Source organism: Ciconia boyciana, chromosome 3 (assembly GCF_034638445.1).
Source record: "Ciconia boyciana chromosome 3, ASM3463844v1, whole genome shotgun sequence".
In the NCBI taxonomy this organism is placed as follows: Eukaryota; Metazoa; Chordata; class Aves; order Ciconiiformes; family Ciconiidae; genus Ciconia; species Ciconia boyciana.
This window is the reverse complement of record NC_132936.1, coordinates 22,479,013-22,502,526: the sequence shown is the minus strand read 5'-3', so window position 1 is coordinate 22,502,526 and position 23,514 is coordinate 22,479,013. Positions and strand designations below refer to the sequence as shown.

At 36.5% G+C, this 23,514-nt stretch overlaps 2 protein-coding genes across 3 annotated transcripts in view; one reads left to right on the top strand and one right to left on the bottom strand.

Moving 5' to 3' along the window:
- SH3YL1 (SH3 and SYLF domain containing 1) overlaps positions 1 to 181 on the bottom strand; it is a 50,998-nt gene extending 50,817 nt beyond the window's left edge. The window contains exon 1 of the mRNA XM_072855118.1: positions 76 to 181. The gene's annotated coding sequence lies outside the window, so the exon portion shown is untranslated. The remainder of the gene's footprint in view (positions 1 to 75) is intronic.
- On the top strand, positions 118 to 23,514 carry ACP1 (acid phosphatase 1). 2 transcript variants are annotated; one of them, XM_072855123.1, is made up of 6 exons: positions 118 to 272; positions 9,145 to 9,218; positions 9,499 to 9,612; positions 14,008 to 14,069; positions 16,397 to 16,502; positions 17,426 to 23,514. In XM_072855123.1, exons 1-6 carry the CDS (start codon positions 230 to 232, stop codon positions 17,501 to 17,503), a joined length of 477 nt encoding a protein of 158 aa, XP_072711224.1. In that variant the 5' UTR covers positions 118 to 229; the 3' UTR covers positions 17,504 to 23,514. The 2 variants fall into 2 exon arrangements, with proteins under 2 accessions (XP_072711224.1, XP_072711223.1); XM_072855122.1 differs by lacking the exon at positions 9,499 to 9,612 and adding an exon at positions 9,330 to 9,443 and having other exon boundaries at positions 119 to 272; positions 17,426 to 23,509.

The following is a 23,514-nucleotide window of genomic DNA, read 5'->3' as shown; positions in this document are numbered from 1 at the left end:
GCCACCCCCGCGCACGCGTGCGGCACCGTCCCGTCCCGTCCCGTCCCGTCTTCCCCCCCCCCCCCCAGTGCATACACTTGTGCTTGGCAGAGTTTCAGAGTTGGCCCTTTTTTCTCAAATCAGGCAAAAAATGTAGCCGGCTGTAACGGCCGGTGCCGTAAAGCGAGGCGCAGGCGGCGCGACATCCGGGAAGGTCCCCTCCCGGGTGGCTGGCTGGCCCCAAGCGAAGATGGCGGCGGGGGAGGTGAAGTCGGTGCTCTTCGTGTGCCTGGGTGAGCGGGGCGAGGGGAGAGGCGGGCCTCCTCCCGTCCTCCTCCCGCCGCTCTTCGGGTGGGGGCACCGGGTGGGGGTGTCGGGAGCGCGGCGAGGCGGGGGCTGCTGCCGGGGGACCGGTCCCGCCCGGCGGGGTTGCGGGTAGGCCTGCCCCGGTAACCGCAGGCGTCCCGCTCGAGAGTGGCTCTGTGGATGGCTGCCTTCTCGGGCAGGGCCGGAGTAGTAGCTGAGAAGGGAGGCAGAAAGGAGTATCCATCTCCTTCCCGTTTGCCTTTGCGATAGGTCGGAGTAACCAGTAGGAAGTAACACGCGAAATCCGGTATTGATAAACGCGAAGGTTATGTGTGGGGAAGAGCGGCTCCTAAATCCGCATAAACCAGCGTGAGCTCTGAACTAACTACTGCTACTCAAGAGCAGCACTGAGTGGTGGGTGTGAATAGCTTTCTGAAACGGGCTGCTCAGTGCCTAGCTTCTAGAACAGCAAGGAGGGCATGGAGGGCCCGCCGGCAAACGTCCTGGCGCTGCACGGCTGCAGCGGTGCCTCGTGGACGCGGTTTGCGGTCCTGGGCGCCTGGCGTTGAAAAGGGAGAGGAAACGGTGGCAGGAATGACTGAAGTTAATGGAACAGTCTCTGTAAGAAGAGGAAAAATATGTTAGGGCTTTAAGTAAGAAAAAGAACTTGGTGGAGATGGTTTTGGTCTATGAAATTATGGCCATCATGAAAAGGAGTGAAAACAGTAAGACTTTTTTGAAGGGTTACCTAAACGAAGAACTAGGAAACTTTTTTTTTTAAAAAAAAAGATATTCTGTGTGTTTAAGTCGTGAATCTCATGTCACGAGAAGTCATGGAAAATAGAAGTGTAAATGGGATCAGAAAGGCTTTGGGTGCTTTCCTGAAGCTTAAGACAATTGATTACTGATAAGCAAGACGATCTTCTGCATCTTCACAACCAACAAATTGGTAACCTGACTACATGGATTACAGAGCCGTGCCCCATTTTGTACATGCTTTCTCTGAACATCTCCTTCTGCTCCCTTTTGGGGATAACAAGCTAGATGGCTCTTTGCTCTGGTCTAGGAGGGCTTTTGACATTAGCTACTACCTAGCCCTTATAATCTTACCTATGCGCTGAGAGTTAATCGCTGTGAATCCCTGGCATTTTGCCAGTTTTGTTACAAAACCATTGGTTAGTATGTTTCTTTTTGCTATCTGCTTTTCTGTTGTAATACGAGAAATGCAGATTAATTGAATAGCAAAACACAAGTTTAGTTTTGTGAAATATGTTCTGATTTTTACATTAGAGTAAAATCAGCCCCTAATAATAATTTGGGGAAAACATTCTCTAGTAAGGGATTATCAGTTGCTGTATGTTTGGGAGCCAGTGGCCTAGACAAACATTTTTGTATAAAAACATCTAATTAATATGCATCAATTTTTCAAAACACTATGTTCTAAAGGCAGTAGTAATCTTCATGAAACGATTCATGTGTATAGGTCTGTAAGCCCACTATGGTGATTTGCACTGTAACAAGTTCCAAATTCAGTTGAGTCCCTGAGGAACTGTTATTAGTGGAACGTAATATAATAATTTAGGTGTGGAGTGAAATTATTAATATTAAGCTTGAGGAAAGGGTGAACAAGTCAGGATCGATGTTAATGGGATGGATTTTTTTTAAACAAATGTTGTAAATACCTTTTAAATTTCCTCTTCTATGTTACTGGGTTATGCAAAAATAACCATAACAGTATGTGGCGTGTGACATAAAATCTAATTGATGTGATAAGCGCTTATTTTTTCCAGTCAAATATATACTCTTTTCATTTAAGTTTTGAAGGCAACTTGTTTCTTCTTCCTGCTTTAAGTTTGCTTAATTTTTTTTTTGTTAGTCTTGAAGAGTGATACTTATGCCTTAATAGATTTTTTTTCCTCCTAAATTTTGTTAGAAATAATACCTATGGTTATTGCTAAAAAGAGTACTAAACAGATTTCTAGAACTGCATTTATCTGTAATATTCTGTGCTGGTAAATGAAGCACATTAATTCTGAAGTTTGCCACATTCAGTGAGAGCTGTTCCCTGAAAGTACAAGCCTTCATGAAAAATTACATTTTCTTTCTACATTATTTTGAAAGAAACCTATTACTGAAATATCTATTGACTGTGTTCTTTCTTTGTAATGAGATAAGCAGATATTCATTACACAACAAAATACAATCTAGTTAATGTGCATAACTACATTAATGATAAGGGTTCCTCACCACTGAGAAATAAATGAAGCACTCAGCAACATATGTAATTACAGTGTATAAAAAGGCACCGGGAAAATTTTTTTTTTCATTTAAGGCAAAGAAATAATTAAAACTGAAGGTGAACCAAAATGCAGTTTGCTCTTTTTACACTTACGTAGCTCATCTAATTAATGGTTGAGCTCCAGAAATGAGCTTAATATGGTGCTGTGTTATGTAAGTCAGCCTCTTTCTCTCTGATGACTTGTCCGCTATAACATAACAAGCTGCATGGGCATCTTAGACCAGGCACTGGCTTACTGATCTCCTCCATGTGTGGAGGAACAGTTGTAAGTCAGGTGAACAGTAAGCAAAGTGTTTTTGGCTGGATCCTCAGAAAATTGATGCTTGTTGTGAACCACTGAGTATGAGTATTGCCATCAGAGATCTAGACTGCATAAAATCATTTCTAAAAAGACAATTAATTTGTTGGGTATGAGGAAATTAGGTTACAGTCACAGAGAGATTTGAGTTTCCTAGTTCAGTTGTCACAATCCATTATGTGCGTTTAGATATAGCCAGATACAAGGTTTTGTGGGACAAAATGCCATTTATAGCTGCAAAATGGGAAAGCAATAGGTGGGATGAGACGTTGAAGAAGTCATGAAAAACGGCTGCTGTAATGAGGGTTCTTAGCAAGCTGACAAAAAGAAATAATGCCATTTTTTGGATAAAGAAGAAAATGTTAGATAAATGTAAGGAAAATGCCTTTCTTCTGTGCAGTATTGTTAAGATAGCTGTAAGAATACAATGCCTTATTTAATCTGTGTTTCAGAATGCTGCAGAAGTACTAGAGAGTTGAAAGCATGGTTGTAAAAGTGATCTTGGAATTGGAAAATAAGATTAAGATGTATGCTTAAAATGTTAGAGACTGATGGTTGTGAGTAGGTGCTTATGTGTTGAAAACTTTTATTTTTATTGGGGAACCTTTAGGTTGCTGATAAAACCATAATGTTCCAGTAGTTTATAACTCAGTATAATTAATCTCGCTGCAGGGAAAAAAATTTTAAATGTGAACATTCAGCTAATTAGCTGATGGTTTGACTACCATGAACCCTGGCAGGTCATATTGCTATTGACATTTATTATATTGACTAAACCTTGACTGGCTAGGCACTTTGAAACCTAGTGCTCCTGTAGACATCCCCATTTAGATATCTTGAGCCAAAATTGCATTCTGCTTAGATATATACACACACAGAGGCTAATATTTGACTACTGAGAAAAATCCCACTGTGTGTTGGTAGTGGGGGGATGTATGGAAGTTAGATGATGTCATTTAGGTAGCTATATACTTAGGTGTTTCAGATAAAGAGTGTAAGTATTCAGTGAAATTGACTGTGAATGGAAAGGCCAGGGAATCTGGACTAAAATCAGAGCCTTGAATGGTTCCTTACAAAGCTAATTGGATGCTAAGTGTGACAAGATAGATTTAACTGGAAAGAACTAGGAATCATGATGACAGTTCAGACAGGAATTTGAGTACAGAATGGAATAGAGTGAGTAGTAAGTTTTAAACACTTGCTTATGAAGGAGACCTGATGAATGATGCAAATGAGACTGGGAAGCAGTATTACAGTCACTCAGATGAACTGACCATGCATGGAAAGGTAAGTAGAGTTAAAAGCAGGTTTTTAAATGTGAGAGGATGAAAGCTAATAAAACTTCTGTTACAAACAACAGACAGAAAACCAAAGGAAGAAAGGAAAAGCATCTGTTTTCATTTGGGGAAGGTCTCAAGGAGTTAGAGAGCTGAATAAGGAACAATGAAGATACAAAAATGATTGAGAGAATAGATGATTAGATCAACAGTACCTAGAGATGAGCTATAGACCTGAGCATGAAACGGATTTAAGTTGTCTTTTCTGTCAGTAGAATCAATGCTTCCATTTCTGTATGGGAATGGGTCAAAGATTAATGCAGAGAGTGGAGTAAGAGCTCAAGAAATTAAAGCATTGACTTGGATAACAGTCAGTGGAGTCCTTGTCCCTAGCAAATGAGTGAGAAGGCATGACTCCGTAAAAATGACCAACAAATGGTTCCAGTACTGATTCTGTGATTGAAATTTAAGTCTCTTATCTTTGAATCATTGTATTTGGAGATGTTTGTAGGGTTTATTTCAATGGGCAGACTCTGTCTGGGTACCTTGGGTACTAGTTTTCTATGATTGAAGATGTCACTACAAATCAAAGAGCTTGAAATTTAAAAAATTAAGGGAGAAGATGGAGATTAAGAGAACTTTAATACTGTTATCTTCTACATAAAAAGAGCATGATCAGATCAGTCACAAACACAACAAAGGAGAAAGGAACACCAGAGGAGGAGCAAAGATAAGGTGTAGATAAGATTTAAGGAAAATATATTCAAGTCCAAGGAGGAAGGTAATTTCTTCACAATCCCTATGAATCTTTTTGTGAGATTTTCCCCCTTCATTCCCTAATTACGGCTGTCAATCCATAACTTAGGAAAAACCATGCATCTGTGAGGAACCTCAGCAAAGCCTGGAAAGACAGATGGGCGATGTAAAACTGGATATTAAATTGATATAAATTATAGTGGGAAAGGGACGATGACTGGAAAACAAGGATTGAAGTTTGCCTATGTCAGTGAGGTAAGATAGGGCTTTACATTAATGATGAGATGAATTATAACAGTTGCAAGGAGTAGCATAGGTAAACAGAGTTGGTTAGGATGAAAATAATATTGCAGAGTATGTGGAGAAAAGAGCTTCTATTAAGTCAGTCCTGGGATTCTGTCCATAGTCCCCAAGAATAGATTTGAATGGTGATTGCAGTTCCGTAGTAGTGTTAATACCTCCGGTAACATCTGGAATGTGTCATCATGGAAGACATTAATTTTTAAGTCACAAACTAGGTTACGTGTTTGTTGCAAAAATAATATAACTGCAATTTCTAGTTATTGCTAGAAGTGGTAGTTAATCAGTCAGTGATCATGGTGCCATTCATGATGATATTTGATATCATCAAAGTGATATTTATGGCATTTATTTTAAGTAGTGAGCAGGTTGTAGAAGAGTGAAAATTTGGAACAAGTCATTCAATCCAGGTAAAGCAGAAGGTTAAACAAATAGAAAAAGCCATGAAGGATTTATTTCAAAAGTACTATTTTGAAATTCTGGGAGCTAGTTAATGAATTACTGGGACCAATAGTATTAATCATTGCTTATTACTGAAATTTTGAGTGTAGTAATGAAACTTATTGTTCATGCACAGTTGCATGGGATCATTCATACAAAGGAAAAATATTGTACAGGAAGAAGTGGATGGTCTCAACAGCTGGTGTAATGGAAACAGAATTTAATAGTTTAGAAAGAAAACTTAAAGGTCACCTGTTTGAAACAACAGAGAAAGAGAGGGATTGAACAAATTAGAAGTAGGGGATTATGATCACAAATTTGGTACTCATGAAGGAGTCAAATGTGATTGTAGAAGTTATCTCAGGTTATATTCAAAAGAGCTAAGTAAGTATTTCAGACTTTTTTTTTCTTTTATAAAACAAATTGGTAAAAACTTTTCTTGCAGTGTAGTCTGTGGTTTTATTTGTCAGTATTCAAGAAAAATAAATTCAAATTAGAACAAGTGCAGAGTTGGCTTAACTGGAGTGATTAGATAAGGGTCAGTTATTTTCATGAGGAGACTGAGATCTTGGTTTGTTTAGTTTAGCACAGCTGTGCTTGACAAGGGTTCTGTATCTCTTGAAGGAAATAAAGGTTTTTAAGATAGAGGTGATGTTAACCAAGATCAGATGAGCATAGACATCCAAGGATAAATACTAAGTGGGAATTGGAAGGTTTCTGGCTACCACAGGAAATGAGGATCTGGAATAGCCTTTTAAGATAGATGATGCTTTTTAAAAGAGAGCTTGATGTGTTTGTAAGAGAAGTGATGCTGTATATGCCTGCAGTATCAAAGGATTGGGCTTATTGATTATGAAGGTTCTTTTCTGTCTTATGTTGTATGTTACCATGTTCCCTCTGTTTCCTATTAAAATTATATTGTTTAATGCTTAACTCAATTAAAGAAATGAGATTTATTTTTAAACTTATTACCATATTCTTTAACATTTTTATAATTAATAAGTACTAACCTGTTTTCTCACTTACTTTATAAATAAAACCAAGTTTTTCCTGCTTTATTTTTCTTCCAAGACCGATTTAGTTTCTCTACTTGGAATAAACTAGTTCAAACAAAGGAAATAGTATGTTTTCTCCTGGAAGAAGATCTACTGCCATCAAAATTCACTTAATGTTTCAGCAAGATCAGTTTCCCAATGGTTAGCCAGTTCCTTTTGCCCACTTAGCAATTTGATGTTCTCTAAATCTTTGACAACGAATTTGTATGACTTCAGTGGTTCACTTCCCACTTTGGTTTTTAATATAGTTGGCATGATTGACAGCAAGTTATTAAATGCCCAGATGATAGCAGCTTCTTTCTCTTTAACAGTGAAGTATCTACCTCGATACTTTGTTTGAAAATATAGGCATGAAAATGAGGCTAAGTGCCTGATGTGAAAATTTCTTTTTGCTGCCGGAAATTTAGCTTTGTTCATGGGCATTTCATTTTTTTACTGTTTGAGATTTGGAAACAATTTAACCGGTAGTAGAAGAGTGATTTATTTAAAGGTATAGAAATTAGTGTTGCCGTTTGTGATATTTTATACTTACCTGCTCAAAAGTCAGAAATGAGCAAAGTCATACATTCCCTTTGATGGAAAGTGAAGAATTCTTTGTATGATTTATTGTGCATCTGGGTGCCATATCAAATATTATGAATATCCATCTACTTACTCAGAATTTCTGAAGGATGAAAAGGTATCAGAGTTCAAGTAATAGTTGAATAGACTTTTTATTGTTGAGATGTTTCGTTGTTTTTCAAATAATATGTATTTTTGCATGCATGTTTGAGGGGTCTACCGTAGATGGTTAAATTAATTACAGCTTCAGCAGTGGAGCCAAAATGCTGTAGAACCATTATTTCTAGTTTTCACTGGGGCACTACTTCATTGTTGAAATAGGTTCTTCTTGAAAATAAGGTCAGATCAAGTGGCTAGTGCAATTGGAGGCCATTGGAAGGGAAGACTGATGACGTATTAAGTACCTTAACTATTTGTTGGCTGACTGACAGCACTTCAGCTTTGCCATCACGTACGTTTTGTTCCTAATCCTCCATATTTTGAACCAAAAAATTTGGAAAATTTCTTTTCCTGAGGTGTTTTTAGAGCTTGTGTAATTGATTTCTTTTTGGGGGTTTTGGAACTGGTATCTGGAAGCTGCTCTTGATGAGGGTTCAGTTTGACTTGTAGTGACTTCACGTCAGTGGTCAGGAGCATTTCTACTACAGGTTGTTCAGCCATTTCACTACGTTGGTTCCATAGTGGTGGTGGCAGCTGTGTTTTGGAATTGTCCAAAAGTTTTTGTTAACAGGTAGGTAGTAATGTAAGTACCTCAGGCAAATATTCATGATTCTCCAGTGAAGAATTAGTTTAAATTTGCCAGTGTGTAGGAAGATTTGAAGATAAAGATGACTTGCTGCCATTTAAATTCCGTAATTTTGCCTGGTCTTCTGTGATCACAGATTCTTTGTGGAGGAGAAGAAAAGAGCAATGTGCTTACACAATACTCGTTCTATTTATTTTAATAAGTTATATCTTTTTCTATAATAATATGCATTTCAAGAGACTGATAGATAGTATAGAATCATAGAATGGTTTGGGTTGGAAGGGACCTTTAAAGATCATCTAGTCCAACCCCCCTACCATAGACAAGGACATCTTCCACTAGATCAGGTTGCTCAAAGCCCGATCCAGCCTGACCTTGAACACCTCTGATGATGGGGCATCCACAACTTCTCTGGACAACCTGTTCCAGTGTCTCACCACCCTCATTGTAAAAAAAATTTCTTCCTTATGTCCAATACAAATCTACCTTCTTTCAGTTTAAAACCATTGCCCCTTGTCCTGTCACTACAGCCCCCTTTATATATTGAAAGGCCGCAATAACATCTCCCCAGTACTTCTCTTTTCCAGGCTGCGTAACCCCAGTTCTCACTTAGAGGTGTTCCAGCCCTCTGACCTTTTCTGTGGCCGTGCTCTGGACCCGCTCCAACACGTCCATGTCTTTCTTGTACTGGGGGCCCCAGAGCTGGATGCAGTACTCCAGGTGGGGTCTCACCAGAGCCGAGTAGAAGGGCAGAATCACCTCCCTCGACCTGCTGGCCACACTTCTTTTGATGCAGCCTAGGATATGGTTGGCTTTCTGGGCTGCAAGCGCACATTGCTGGCTCATATCCAATTTTGCACCCACCGGTATCCCCAAGTCCGCCTTCTCAGGGCTGCTCTCAATCCATTCATCCCCCAGCGTGTATTGATACTGGAGATTGCCCCAGCCCAGGTGCAGGACTCTGGGTTTCCACCCTTGCAGAATCTCTTGGGTTATAATAACATAAGCAAACCACATTCTGCCTAAGTAAATAAAAATCTTTAATTTGATCTATGCTGACAATCCACAGTTACTGAATTTTTGTTTTTAATCGTCTGAAATTTCACTTTAATCTCCTGTTTCTATAGGAAACATTTGTCGTTCTCCAATAGCTGAAGCAGTTTTTAGAAAACTTGTAACTGATGAAAAAGTTGAAAATAAGGTAAGCTATTTATTTCTGTTCCTGCCTAAGAAATAACCGTCTCATAGCCAGTTAGTAGAAATATAAGCAGTGAGAAGGGAAACATAAAAATATAAATTTGTTTTTCTGTAGTGGAGGATAGACAGTGCAGCGACATCTACTTACGAAATAGGAAGCCCTCCTGACTATCGAGGACAGAGTTGCATGAAGAAGCATGGCATTACCATGAATCATATTGCCAGGCAGGTACTGTACTTTAGTTTTCTTTAAATATGTGTATGTATTTGTTTTGTTGTTACAGTGGATGACAGACAGTGCTGCTGTTTCAGACTGGAACGTGGGGCGCTACCCAGATGCAAGGGCTTTAAGCTGTCTAAGAAATCATGGCATTGAGACAGCACATAAAGCACGGCAGGTAGAAAAGAGTATATTTTCGTTCTTATTCATACCCATGCTTTGTTTAGCCCTAACCATTACAATCACAGAAGTCATTTGACCAATGCATGGTTAAGCACCAAGTAATAAATACTATGTGCAATTTTTCAAAGGACTCCAAAGTGGCCTAACTCTAATTGAGGTTAGTGAGATTCTTGTTATTAAACTTCATTGGAAGTATAACCAGGAAGCATTGCAGCAGTTTCTGCATTACAGAAAAATCCTGCCTTCAAATGTTTAGTGTTTTGGGCATTTTTCTGAAACTTTTTTTTAATACTTCTTAAAAATGGACTTGCTCTACTAACCTGTGATGCTTCTTTCAGCAAGGAATTGTATTTTTATTTAGCAGCTCCAAAAAGAAGTAGAATACCTGTTCACCCATCACAAAAAGCTTCTGCTCTTGCAGATCTTTTAAAAAGAAATTAGAATGCTAAAACCCAAGATTAGTAGCACGGTTGGTGGTAACTTCAGAGGAAAACGTACCCTTGAAGCATTCTTAAGTCAAAGACAGGTCTGTCACTTCATGAAATCCTTTAGGTTTTACCAAAACTCATCTCAGTTTTCATTAACAAAAGAATGTGTATTTCCATGCTGCATTCCAGAGAGGTCGGAAATAAATGTGTCTGCATCTATTTAAATCATTCAGACACTCAAATAAATGCACATAACTTACTTCAGTTAACTATTCTCTGGATACAAGATATTCCTTTAGGGCTTGACCTTTACTTATCTTGAGTTTTTGCCACTAGTTCTTGTACTGACAAAAAGATCAAGTAGTCTTGTTATTATCTTCCATTTCTGTTCCCTTCAGAATTTTACTAGACTTTACTGAGGTCATACTTACTTTCTTTCAAAGACTACATGTTTAGTTTTTTAACTTTTTAAAATAAATTCCCTCAATTAGTCAGTTGCCCTCTGCTGACCTTTCCTGATGCTAATCTCTGTTATATAATAAGACAAATAGGATTGAGCACATAATTTCAGATTTTCAGTGTTTTACTATTAGAATAATTGCTAGAAGAAATCTATTGTGATCTTTTCCTGTTACATGTTCTGGATTTACTATTTATCAGTGCTTACAAACAGCATTATTTTTCATTATACAAGCTAAATGGTACTCAAATCAGTCAGTGTTTCAGTCACAGTAGTGCAACATGTTTGTATTCTTAAAAGATAAGCCTTGGAAACTTGAGAACTGTTCTTGGGTGTTACTAGAGTGGTTTATGAGCAGTTAAACTAAAGCAAAGCATCCAAAACCAGTTGATCCTCTGCCTTGAAACAAATCTATATATCCTCCTTTGGCAGAGAGGGAATTAAAACACTTTAGTGAAGACATTTGCTTAAACATTCTGGCAAATGAAGAGATTTTTAAAGCAGAAGAGCCTAAAATGTTACATATCCAGGGAGCAGAAATTAACAAGAATGAGACAATAAAATGAAAGACTAACAGGATGAAAATTTGTCTAAAACATCCCAGGACAAGCAGTTTCTTTTATAAAGAACATTTTCAAATCCCTGAACTACAGGTAACTTCATTTTGCACTGATGTTAACTATGTAACTCCAATTTTTTTTTTTCAAACTTCTGTCAAATAGTCTCTGCTGATTCTCTAAACTGTGTGGACCTGATATGGTCTTGTAGTACTTCTGGAAAGAGAGGGACTCAACAGTGTAGAACAGGACCTTTCAGAGTGGTCAGGTTACTACAAGTGGAAGTGTATTTGCTTCACTGTTAGAGACAAACTCAAGGATAGAATTTTGTGTATGACTTGTTTCAGAACAGATTAAGAAAGATTTAATACAGAAGCTGCAGAAATAGGAGGGATTTGTCTTCTGTTGCCTTTGAAATACTGTCATAAGATGACTACCTCGTGCAATTATTCTCTTCACTCCTGTGGAAAACTGTTACCCATCCAGTGAAAGGCACTTTCTTTCATGTAATTTTGTGCATAATTATGATAATCATGGATTGTATCTTTTTTTATTCAAAACTGACATAAATGCTACAAGAGTGATTTATGTAAGAGAGAATGTTAAATTGGTGACATCCTGCCATCATATATAGTGATCGTTTAATTGAATTTTAAGTGAAAAGTGAAGTATAAAAATAAATGTATATATTTATATATAAAGTTTGTTAACATTTTAGTTGATGGTAGGTTGCTGTATGTTTATGCACCCATTGAAATTCTCTAAGCTCTTAGTCTTCATGCACAAAACAGATAGTTATTAATCAGTTTCACTTTTATTCCTGCTGAGGCCAAAATTGATTTCTGTATGACTCATACTGTGCATTTGCCTTAAATATGAAATTGAGATTAGAGGAAGGTTGTATTAAACATTGTTTCATGACTGGATAAATGTGAGGACTACTGCATCTCTCTGGTTTTTAGACAGAGACAAGGAGATTTCCCTTCTGTAAACAAAGGGAAACATTTAACAAATAAATTGGAATTATGATGTGTTTCTCCATTTATGGTCTTTAATAATGGTTATATGCATTTTTTAAATGTGAAATTATTGTTGTCTGTGTAGTTCCATCCAATGCTGACTGCTTGAGTTTTCCACTGTCAAAATGTACATAAATTTTTATGTCCTCAATTTCTTCCCCCAAAATACTAGTTTTCATAGTTTTGAGGAATATCTTCAGTTCACTGGAGTTTGCTCAGTTAAGCTTTTTGTATCTGATATTACTGTAGGGCTTAAGAGCACAAGCCAACCAGTAATCTTGTTCTTAGGGCTGCATTTGCGTCTGTGTTAGTGCTGGTTCATAGGATAATAACTGTCAAGTTGTCAAGTATACCGAGAGTGTGGGAAGTGTGGCGGGTGTGTTTTTCCTCTTCACTGTTTTTTTTATTTTATTCTTACATATGTCTGTACTACAAAGAAATCTATCCCCACGTATTTTCACAGGGGCCAGTGTTTAGCTGTGTAGAGCAAGGAGAAGCAGCTTGTAGAGGTACTGCTTAGAGTTGCCAGGAAAACAGAGCTATTTCCACTGCAAAAATATTTTCGTAGGTCAAAGGCACTGCATTAATACAGCAAATATTTTTACAGTGAAAATAAACAAGCCTGCATTAGTTTTCACCATTAACCCTTTCTTTTTGAATGCCCTCCCCAATTCTCCTTGTGTGGAATTTTTCATTTCTGGCTTTAGTCTGGTGATAATTTCTATATGTCTTTTCTTACTCCCTGTTATGGGAGCTTAATCAGTATATATTTGCTGTTTATACAAAAAAAAGTGGGGTTTTTGCCATCTAAAACTTTTTTGAATATGTAAATAATTTTTACAAGTTAAAACTCTGACTTATAGGATAATGTGTTTTGCCTGTTTGTCTGTTTACTTGCTTACTCATTTCTCTAGCCCATCCTTCCCAGAGACACCTGCCAGAAAACCCTGTACTGAACAAACTTTCCAAGTTTATTCGTTATGATACTACACATAGGACTGTGCATGAAATGCAGTCTTAACATGAACTCACTATAGATTTTATTCCATTTATTCTTCCTCATTATGGACACTTGGTTCAGATATCTTATACCAGCATACTGTGCATTGTGGGGTCTGGGAAGATTTTACCCTAAGCTAAGGTTTAAATGTAAACTAACATATAATTATACTGGTAAAAATCTACAGCCATCCTTATTCCGATACAGATAACATCAATACTTAAGTTAGTGGTTTATCTGCAGTGTTTGCCTACCTGACTCTGAACTTGGATCTCTGAATTTAGTTAATATTCATGTTTAGGAGTCAGTAAGCTACAGGAAAGAAAAAGAACTGATGGTAGGAAGATGTACAATAGATCCCAGATTTTTTCACATCATATCATATAAATTTTGTGAACCTATATGGCCTAAAATACCGTGAATGCATTTGTTTTTAAGAGATTGTAACTCATACCATCATACTTCAGCTTTGAATTTCACTTCGTATCTTTTTCTGTGTAGTAACAACTTTCTAGATTGGAAGGATTGCAACTGATTTCAGGTTACCTACATTTTTGTTTTCCTATCAGCAAAGTAATTTGTCTATATTTTTATTGCATGGCTGCTACGACTGGAAACCTGCTTTAGTTTTAGTAATTGGAAAGCATTAGAAATGTCACTTGTAAAAAAAAAAAAAAAAGTATTGGTAAAATAGCTAACTTGGGTTTTTTGTGTAAAACCTGCAGAAGTGGATAAATAATCATGGCAGAGTATATTTAAAATGCCTTAAATTATTGTAAATGTTGATGAAGGTATACCATTTTATTCTTCCCACCTGTGTCTCTTTTCATAAATCGGAACTCCAAAAGTTGGAAATACTTCCCCCCCCCCCCCTTTTTATAAATCAAACACAGTTTGTAGGCTAAAGCACATGTTTTTAATTCTAGGTTACTAAAGATGATTTCCAGACCTTTGATTATATACTATGTATGGATGAGAGCAATCTAAGGTAATGTATGAAGAAGCTGAACAAATTCATATGGATTACTTGTAGTGATGTCTCATAAATCACTCTGAAGACAGATGTCATATTTTACTGCTTAGCTTGTCTTGGGTTTTTTTGGGTTTTGGGGTTTTTTTTGTATGTGTGTGTGAATGATATCCTAATAGATGGATTATTTACTTCTAATATGTTTAATGAGCTAGAATTAAATGATTTATTTGTGTGATACATGCCACTCAAGGATTAAGGACATGGAAATTTAGTGTACTTTGTGCTATAGATGTGCAGGTGATGCCTGTATAGTTAAGGATGAGGACATAATGTCTTTTGATCAGTGATCTGTTTTTCTAATTGCATGGGATCTAAAAGACACTGTGGAAGCTTGGAAGGGGTTAAATATGGTGTGGGTTTTTTTTTTCTTTTTTCTTTTTTAATAGAAATAGAGTGAGCTCTGAAATAAGTAAGGTTGTTAGCTGGGGGAAATCTTGTTTGTTACCGTTAGCCATGTTCTAATTAAGTCCATCTTTGAGACAATTTATACTTAAGAAAGATTTGGTGAAGTAGCTGCCTAGTGTGAAAATTTGGATATCATTAGCAAAATTTCTACTTAATTACCTATTGATGATTGGGGTTAAGGGGCTGAGCTTTAATAAACTACAAGTGTTAAAGTGCTTGTAAGGACTATTACTTGTAAAGTTGGTTTAAAAAAAACCAAAACAAAACACCACAACCAACAACAAAACAAAACCCAAATAAAACCCTATTAGTAGCACGTAAAGACTTTTAGAAGCAGCACCACTTAACTGAAAGAAGTATCATTTTTCTGAATTTTCTAGAATGTTTTGAATGACCTCTCTTACACAGCCTGCATGAATGAAAGGTATATAACGCTTGGCTTGATTGCAGCGTGTCAGGCAAAGACGTGACTAGGCTTTCTTCTATTTTCACTTGAATTCTTAAATGAAAACTTACTTCTGTATTAACAATTTATATGATATGCGCTGTAGAGCAGAAGAAACGTCACAACTATAATAGGGATATTGCTACTGCTACACTTGAGTTTCACCTTAAACTTGCACCCAATTCAACCATTTTCCCTGGCAACACCTATTCATAGCACTAGGAGGGCAAGCTGATTCTGGGTGTTGATGGTGCCTGTCATATCAGAAGAGGAAGATTTGGGACATTCCTTTTCCTTAGTACCAGAGCCACCTGGACCTCTCCTGTTCATTAAGTGGTATGCCGAAAGCCTTGAAGGAAATGGTTAGACTTTTTTTTAATAATAAAAAGGCTAGGGAAATTATTGAAACTCTGTAAATTCAAGCAATAACTTTTTAGTTAATACAGGAGTCCTGATTTTTCTTCAAGGAAAACCAGTATTGTGGTCTCACTGCTATTTTGTCTTTCTAAACTATCTGAAATTAATTTCTTAATCAGAATTAATTAATAATTAGAATTTAATTTCTTAAAACTGATTATGCTTATGACTATAAGTATTTAGAGGGTTTTCTGCCTTTTTTTTAATGCTAGGTAAGTAAAATTATGATTTAGTATGGAGATGTGTAATATTAAAAAAATTTAGTATGATCTGGCTGTTCAGCATTGTGCAAATCATAGTACTGAGCTGCTTTTAATCTGAAGGTGATGAGAGGTACATTTTAACTACATTTGGGATAATGGACGGCCATTTGTAAGTAGACTGGGAAAATACCATCTCAGAACCAGTATGTTTTATCAATAGGAGGCAATGCAGAAGAAAGGATGTGACAACTGATGAAACATTATAGTGTGTCAAAGGGAAGACAGGTCTTGCTCACCGATTTACCATTTTCTGTTAACTGAATGTATTAGGACTTCACATGAGTTAGAGGCAGTATTGAGAGAACTTCCAGCATACCAATTTAAAACACTAGTTTTGAACAGGTGGGAGAAGCTTACTCATACTTCTGGAAAAATATCTAGGTAATTTTCATTATTTTTGTTCAATACAAGCTAAAGGTGGATATTGAAAATACTAATGATTGATTTGAGGAAGAAGTTGATGAACTTACTGTTACAAAGTTCTGTTAAGCCTTAAGTCGAGTGCCTGACTGCTTGTTTATGCTCTGAATTAAGTTTATGTATACGTCCTCCATACTCAATTAAAAAAAAACCAACCACATAACAAGAGACAAATGAAAACAAGCAGCAGCATAGAGAGTCCACAGAATTGACTGAGTCCAGACGCATACTATTTTCCTGCGTTCTCTAGAAACAGTCATGAGCATGTCATGCTGATGCCAAAAAAGTTCTGAAGAAAAATTCATGGGAAAATTTTATTTTCTCTTTTACAGAGATCTGAAAAGGAAAAGCAACCAAGTTAAAGACTGCAAGGCCAAAATTGAACTACTTGGAACTTATGATCCACAGAAACAACTTATCATTGAAGATCCATACTATGTATGTGTAAGAAATTATTTGGGTGGCATGATTAAAAATTGTGTATATAGTATATAATATATACTATATTATATAGTATATACCAGATCCCACAGTTGACATGTGACATATAATCTGATCTTATACAAAGCCAAGTGTAAACATTTTTTTTTTTTAAATGACTTAACAAAACGATATAAACTATTGGGATAGGAAAGGAAAACATGTCTTTATGCTTGTAACAATTATTTAAATTTGAATAATGCAGTGCACCTATATTTTCAATATTGGGTGAAGCCCTGGTTGGTCAGCCTCCCTGCAAAGAGGATGTAATCAGGAAAGATACACACAAAGACATGGACAGAGATGGTCAAAGAAGTTGAATAATATCAGCCAAGAGCAACCAATTAGATTAACATTCTTCAGTTTAGGAAAGAGAAGTGGATGAAGATGCAGTAGGGTTCTGTAAAATCTGGGTATCATGGGAAAAGGTGAACAAGGAATTGCTATTCATTACCCAAGAAGTAGAGAATATCAAATGGCGTTAGTGGGAAGCAGGTTCAAAACAAAAAGAGGTGGGTTTTTTTTTCACGCAGTGCTTCATTATACTGTGAAACTCAACATGATGGGTTACTGTGAATGTAAAGAAAGAAAGAAAAGGCTTATAAGGGCTCAAAAAGTGAATGAAAGAAATATGTGAAGGGAAGTTTATCCAGGACTGTTGAGTACAAAGTCACAGTGTTTGGCTGTGGAAATTCCTGAGCTGCAGGTAGTTCAAATTAGGGAGAAGTATGCAAAAACTATCGCCAAGTATTTGTACTGTTCTTATTCTTCCCTAATGTCAGTTATTTGCCATTACTGACATCAGGAAACTACTTTGCAAAAATTTTTTGTTTGAGCCAGTATTGCTATTCTTACGTTATTTTTCCTCTGTTCTTTTCTAGGGGAATGAAAAGGACTTTGAAACTGTTTACGAGCAGTGTGTTAGATGCTGTAAAGCATTTTTGGAGAAGTCTCATTAATGCTTCATTTTATTTCTAAAAGAAAATAATTAGCTTCTCCTGAAATACGTAAGGTGTACTTGATTGATGTATTTAAATTGTAAAATCATGCCTCAGTATGTTCAAAACTTTTTCAGTTAAATTTTGTATTTTAGCTTTTCTGTCATCTAATTAAAAAATATAGAAAGGTTTTAATTGGATTAGATGATCAACTATTTTCTCACACATCATTGTAATAATAAAGTGTATCTCTCAGAATAAATTTATCTGTAAACTCTTCCAGTGCTTTTTCACAAGCACTGCAAAAGTTAATGTCTTCCTTCTTTATGTGCTGTACTAAACATTAGTTGTTACATTAACTAAACTGAGGTCTTCTCATTGTGCCCTTAGTGAATTAATTTAAATCAACTTTCAGTGGGAGTCTGGTAACTTAGGCATGTCATCCTAGTATCATTAGACAGCCTTTGGACTGAAGATGTTTTGTATTTAGCCTGCTAGACTAAAAGAACTGCCTGCCCCCAGACAGACATTGCTCTTAGCGCTATTTCAAAGCTTAAGCAAGCAAAACCTCTGTGTGTGTCATCAGGATCCTGTGAAAATGGGTTTTTGTATCAGTTTAAATGCTCAGTTATTCAAAGAAGTAATTTTTTTGTTCTAGTACATTTAGTATAAAATCAGTTGAGAAATAGTGATTGATGTTAATAGGACGTCTCTGGCTGGTCTTCCTTTGGTCTTGTGGTCAATTCCTAGCACACTGATACAAGTACATGTAATATAGCATTTACTTTGAGGACAAAACGGGTCAGCTTAAAAGCCTAAATGTGAAATGTACATCTTGTATCTCATAATAGTAAAATACTCAAATCCATGCGATATAATCAATGAGAAATTTGCTATAATCCCAGTTCCTGTGTGGGTGTCAGACAATATTTTCAGATTTACTCAGGAGAATGGATAGCCTGTCAAAAGTGTTCTCTGAGAGCATAGTTCAACATGAAGACAAGTCATCTGTAATATAATTCAAAGTTAACAGAAGGCCAGTAAGTAGAAAGTTCTGCTCTTGGACAAAAATTGAACGCTTTGTAAAAATCCATGCCTGTTTGTCTGAACATCACCTTTCATTTCTGCCTTAGAAATGTAAATGTACTGAGATCAGTAATGTAACTGATACCATGATAATCTTCCTATTTTGATTAATACCAACATTGGTATGAACTAGCATTACGACATTATCTGTAAAACTGGATCTGTAAAACTTACTTTCTTATTTATTTAGCCTTGGTTTTGCCTCTGTCTGCCTTCCAGACTAGTAGAGTAGCCTCTGTATTTGTCACCTACTCTCCCTTCTGGGAGAGGGATGCATTTCAATAGAGGACCCTGTTATTCCCAAGGAGGGAGGAATCCTAGTGTCACTCTGCGTGTGCTGCAGCCTGCATGATGGAGATTAAGTTTCCTGGGACTCTTGCTGCAGGACAGCTGTGTTTGTATTAATGAGGTTTCTGTTTTGTGCTAAAATTTCAGTCATAAAACTTAACCTGCTTACAAAAAGGCAAGTGGTAGATAGAACACTTAAATGCAGAAATCAGGATCTTTGTGCATTATTGCATTACCAATAGTTTTGACTTTTAAAGAACAAGCTAGGAATTTGCAAGTTAATAGCTGTTTCACTTCATGGACAAAGAGTAATATATATAATATTTCAGGTCAGATCAAGCACTGACTCTGGAAAAAAATATCTTCCATTTCTTTTATGAATGCTTTGACAAAATACATGAGGGATAATGATGGGCAGTTAGGGACAAACCATCTTAAATGTGGTTTTATGCACTAACCTCGGAAGTGGAAGTACTTAGGCATAATCTAATGTTATGCTCTGCCAGAATGACCATTTAAAATATTCCAGTGAAAGTAAAATAACTCACAAGATTGAGAACATGATGGTTTGTGCTTTCCGATTCATAGCTGAGTAGGAATTGAACCTACAGTTTCCTACATATTAAAGTTAATATTTAAAAGTCTTAAATCTTTATCTTTGAGCTGCTAGGGTAACAGAAAGGAGACAAAAGGGTATGGTTGTTTACCTTCACTAAGCTTAGGAATCTTCCTGTAAAGTGATACTAAGTCAAAACTATTTGTGTTAAATTCAGTTCAGATTTTAAAAGTTTCAGCCTTGAGGTATATTTTCAGCAAGTAATCTATTGGCTAAATAATTCACCAGCTCTACTAGGAGGAAAAAGCTGGCTGATTGATTTATTTTATCCTTAGTGGGTTTCTTTTGGAGGAGGGGAAGGGGAGAGCACCATGGTATTTTAAAAGAATCTGTAGAATACAAGAATACAGAACAGGAATTGCCTTCAGGAAGGACAGTTGCACAGTACCGTTATTTGTGTTCCAAGAGAAAGAGTGAACACAGGATTAATACACAAATTGTGTGTCATACAGATGACTAAGCTCTTACAGGTTTAAAATACTACTCATGAAAGATGTAATATTGAATGAAAAAATACAGAACTGATGACTCCTTCCCCCTCTGCCGCACCACGGCTTGTTTTAGCTTAAGTAGTAAGCTTATACCTAAGACTAAATAAAAAAAAAATCTGCTATAGTATAGTTGTATCTTCTGTCAAAGTATGCTGACTTCTGCTAAATCTAGAGAAAACTTCCATGGGATTAATTTATTTATATTAATTTATTAAGGCATTAAATAAATTACTATTTTCATTTTACAAGGAAATTTTCTAGAAAGTTTTTATTTAACCAGGTTTCAGGTGTCCTACTACAAAAAGGAAGATTTATACTAATTTAAAGTCCCATGTTAAGTAATGTGCTGCGATCTGATTTCAGTCAGTGGAACCACAGAGAAGCACAAGAGTTCCACCCACGTTTACTGCAGATGAGCAGCTAAGTGAATCCTGTAGCAGCAGATTCCTTTAACTACCAGTTTCTCGTTATACACTTATTACTTCCATTGAGAAATTAAACTTTAGCATTTAGTGATCACTGATAGCAAATACAAAATATGTACTTCTCCCTTACTAAATACAGCCATGTTTCAGGATGGGATTTTGTACTTCTGCCATTTTTTTCTTTTTTCTTCTAAAGAGCTAGATGCTGAAGGTTCTTAAGTGTGAATTTCAAGAAACCCAGCTCCTAGCTATTTCTCAGGGTGGGGAGCGGCGTGCTTGGTTTTGTTTTACAATTTGTGGTTTGAATTGAGGATAAAATGGAAGCTAACTGCCAGTATTAAGATAAAAGTACCTGAGGTTCATCTACAGGTCACACATAAAAATTTTCTTCCTGTTTGAGCCATTTTATTATGACAACTGCATTTAATATCTGATTTAAGGAAGAAAGGGAAATCTGTATCAAGGCTTCTTGAGTAAGTGTTCACTGACTCAAAAGTTTTATGATACTAAAATGATTTATTGGACATTTACTGATTATATCGCCTTGCAGTATCATGAACAGACTGCAGATTTTTGGGGAAAAAAAACCCAAACCACCATTTGTCATAAAAAAAGATTCGAATTTATAATGCTATAGAGACTCGGAGCAGCCTTGTGGTCTGGGCATTTTGCAGGAATGGAACACACAGAACTGTCCATCCTCACAAATCCATAGAGAGTGTGCAAATTACTGGACTTCTCTAAGGTGGGTGTACCTTTCTTACTCTACCAAACTCTTACTGGAAAGAGGTTTAAGTGTGGCTAAATGACAGTAGCTACCAGAAGGTAGCTTGTTTATCAAATTCTGGATTCAGTGAACAGAAAGTAAACTCAGGACGACTTAATACCAAACACTTTATTACTTACGCTTGTTATTTACAGTATTTACATATTGCACGTTTGCTGGAATGTTTTATACATTTATTATATAAAGTAAATTAATGGCAGCTTGTGTTTGTGTACAAAATCCATGCTCCACTGTCCCAAAAAATATGTCTACTTGGAATTACGTTCTGGTTTGTCATGCAATTTGTACTCCTAGGGTACAATGTGACCCCAATGCAAGTCTGTTTTAACCAAACTTTTAAAAAATTGCATAAGCATGAAGGATATCAAGTGACCACAACTACTGTGGAGCAGATCTTTAGTAGTTCTAGATATACAAACAAACATTCCTTAAAATTGTAGAATTAAGCAAGAGAACATCAGTTTTCTTGGTGAAATATTTGTGTTTACGTAATTTTTGGCAGCATTACACATCAGTTGTAAAGTGTGTTTTTAAGTATGGAGCATCAAGTACTACTGGCAGTTATGCTACTGTAAAGAATGTCAATCTGCAAACTGTTGACGACATACAAAATGCATGTTAAAAGAATTATGGGAAGTAGTCTGTCAATCTGCAAAAATAAATCTCTTGTTCACAATGGAATATGTTATAAAGGTAATAGTTCTATTTCCCTGTTGGTTTCCAAGGCACTTCTCTTGGTTCTTGGTGTTTCTTTTCATGGTGGTAACATCTGTTGATTAAAAGAGAGAAGAAAATTGCATTTCATCATTTTTATACTCGCATACATGTGTTTAAGAATGTGTTTATCATATTGAAAATAGTAAATAAAACTGGAGAATTCAGTAATAACTTTGGAAAGATCCAATAGTGCATTTCTGATTTAGCTCAGTTTAGTTCGTATCAGCCTGACTGCTAAATTACTGTTTTGTGTGTTAATCAAGGCTGAAATTTTGGAATTTGTCCCTTTTTGTGGTGGTTCATTCTAGGTAGGCAAATTTGGAAAATACAGTTCTACCTATTCAAAATGTGCTCATAGGTATGTTTACCCTGTTCCTATGAGTGCAGCTGTGAAGTCAAAAGTGAATAAACCTCAAGGATAGTATTAACAGATTGCAATTTTCTGTCGTAATGTCTTGGGTGTCAGGAAGCTGTTGATTCGATGTCCAGTAATACAAATCTGTCAAGGTAAAGTTTGAAGGATCTAGGAAGGATTTGGTGTTTCATTGGGCCCATTAATGAAGAAACTTGGACTCGTATAAACAAGAAACAAATAGAAGTAACTTTCTGAGATTTGGTCATATAAATAGAGCCCCTGGGACCTGCAAACATGGAGGCCACACAAACTGAGTAGGAGCTGCAGTGGTTCAATTTGCTGCTCATTCTGCTAACTCTTCTTAGAATAGTTTCTTGGAATGAAATCAAAACCATTTCTGTGACACTGGTAGCAAAATCACTGATAGGAAATTACAGGTTTCCACATTGCTTCTGTACATATCTAGAAATCCATCCTCTCTCCAGTAACTTCTGAGGTTTTTTCTGCAACCGTGTTTTCTAGACAAGTGACCACTGAATGCTGCAAGTCTGTCTACCCAGCTTTATGTGTTTCTAAGACAACCTGTTAATGCCCTTACTTTGAAGTAAAAAATGCACTACGTCTTCCTAGTCCACAGGGACTGCACGTGTGAAAGACACTGCTCTCACATGCGAACAGATTCAGCTGAAGCTTGTGTGTCTCACGGACACCAAGAAGTCCATGTGGTGGGAGATAAAAAACAATCGGTTCTCCGATACTAGAGTTCTGCTGATGTTGTTTTTCACAGTTAAAACTTTCATATTGTCTGTCTGAACATGTGTATCTGTCTTTCCCATGGTCAGAGTGAATTCTCTGATATTTTGAGTTTCTACATTTTCTACTGCTTAAGTCTAATTTGTAATAGAATCATTTGAATGCAAAGTCAGTCAGACTTGACATAATCCATTGGAAATCAAGCTATTGGTGCATACAGAAATACTTGTTAGTGGTATTTAAACATATTTAGTTTTGCAATTTTTTTTAAAGCTATTAGGAAATGTAATAATGTTACAGAAAAGCTTAATGTAATTTATTTTTTTTTCTGGCTTTGCAGATAGGACAAATACTTTATTTTTTTAATGCCCTTCCTTAGAGGGGAAACTGATGTAAATTTTCCTTTTCTTGCATTTTTCTTGCTTACTTTATGTATGTGCCTACTGTACCCTATTTAAGCTGTGATGTTTAAAAGTGATGTTTAAAAACAAACTGACATGCTTTTGGTCTGATC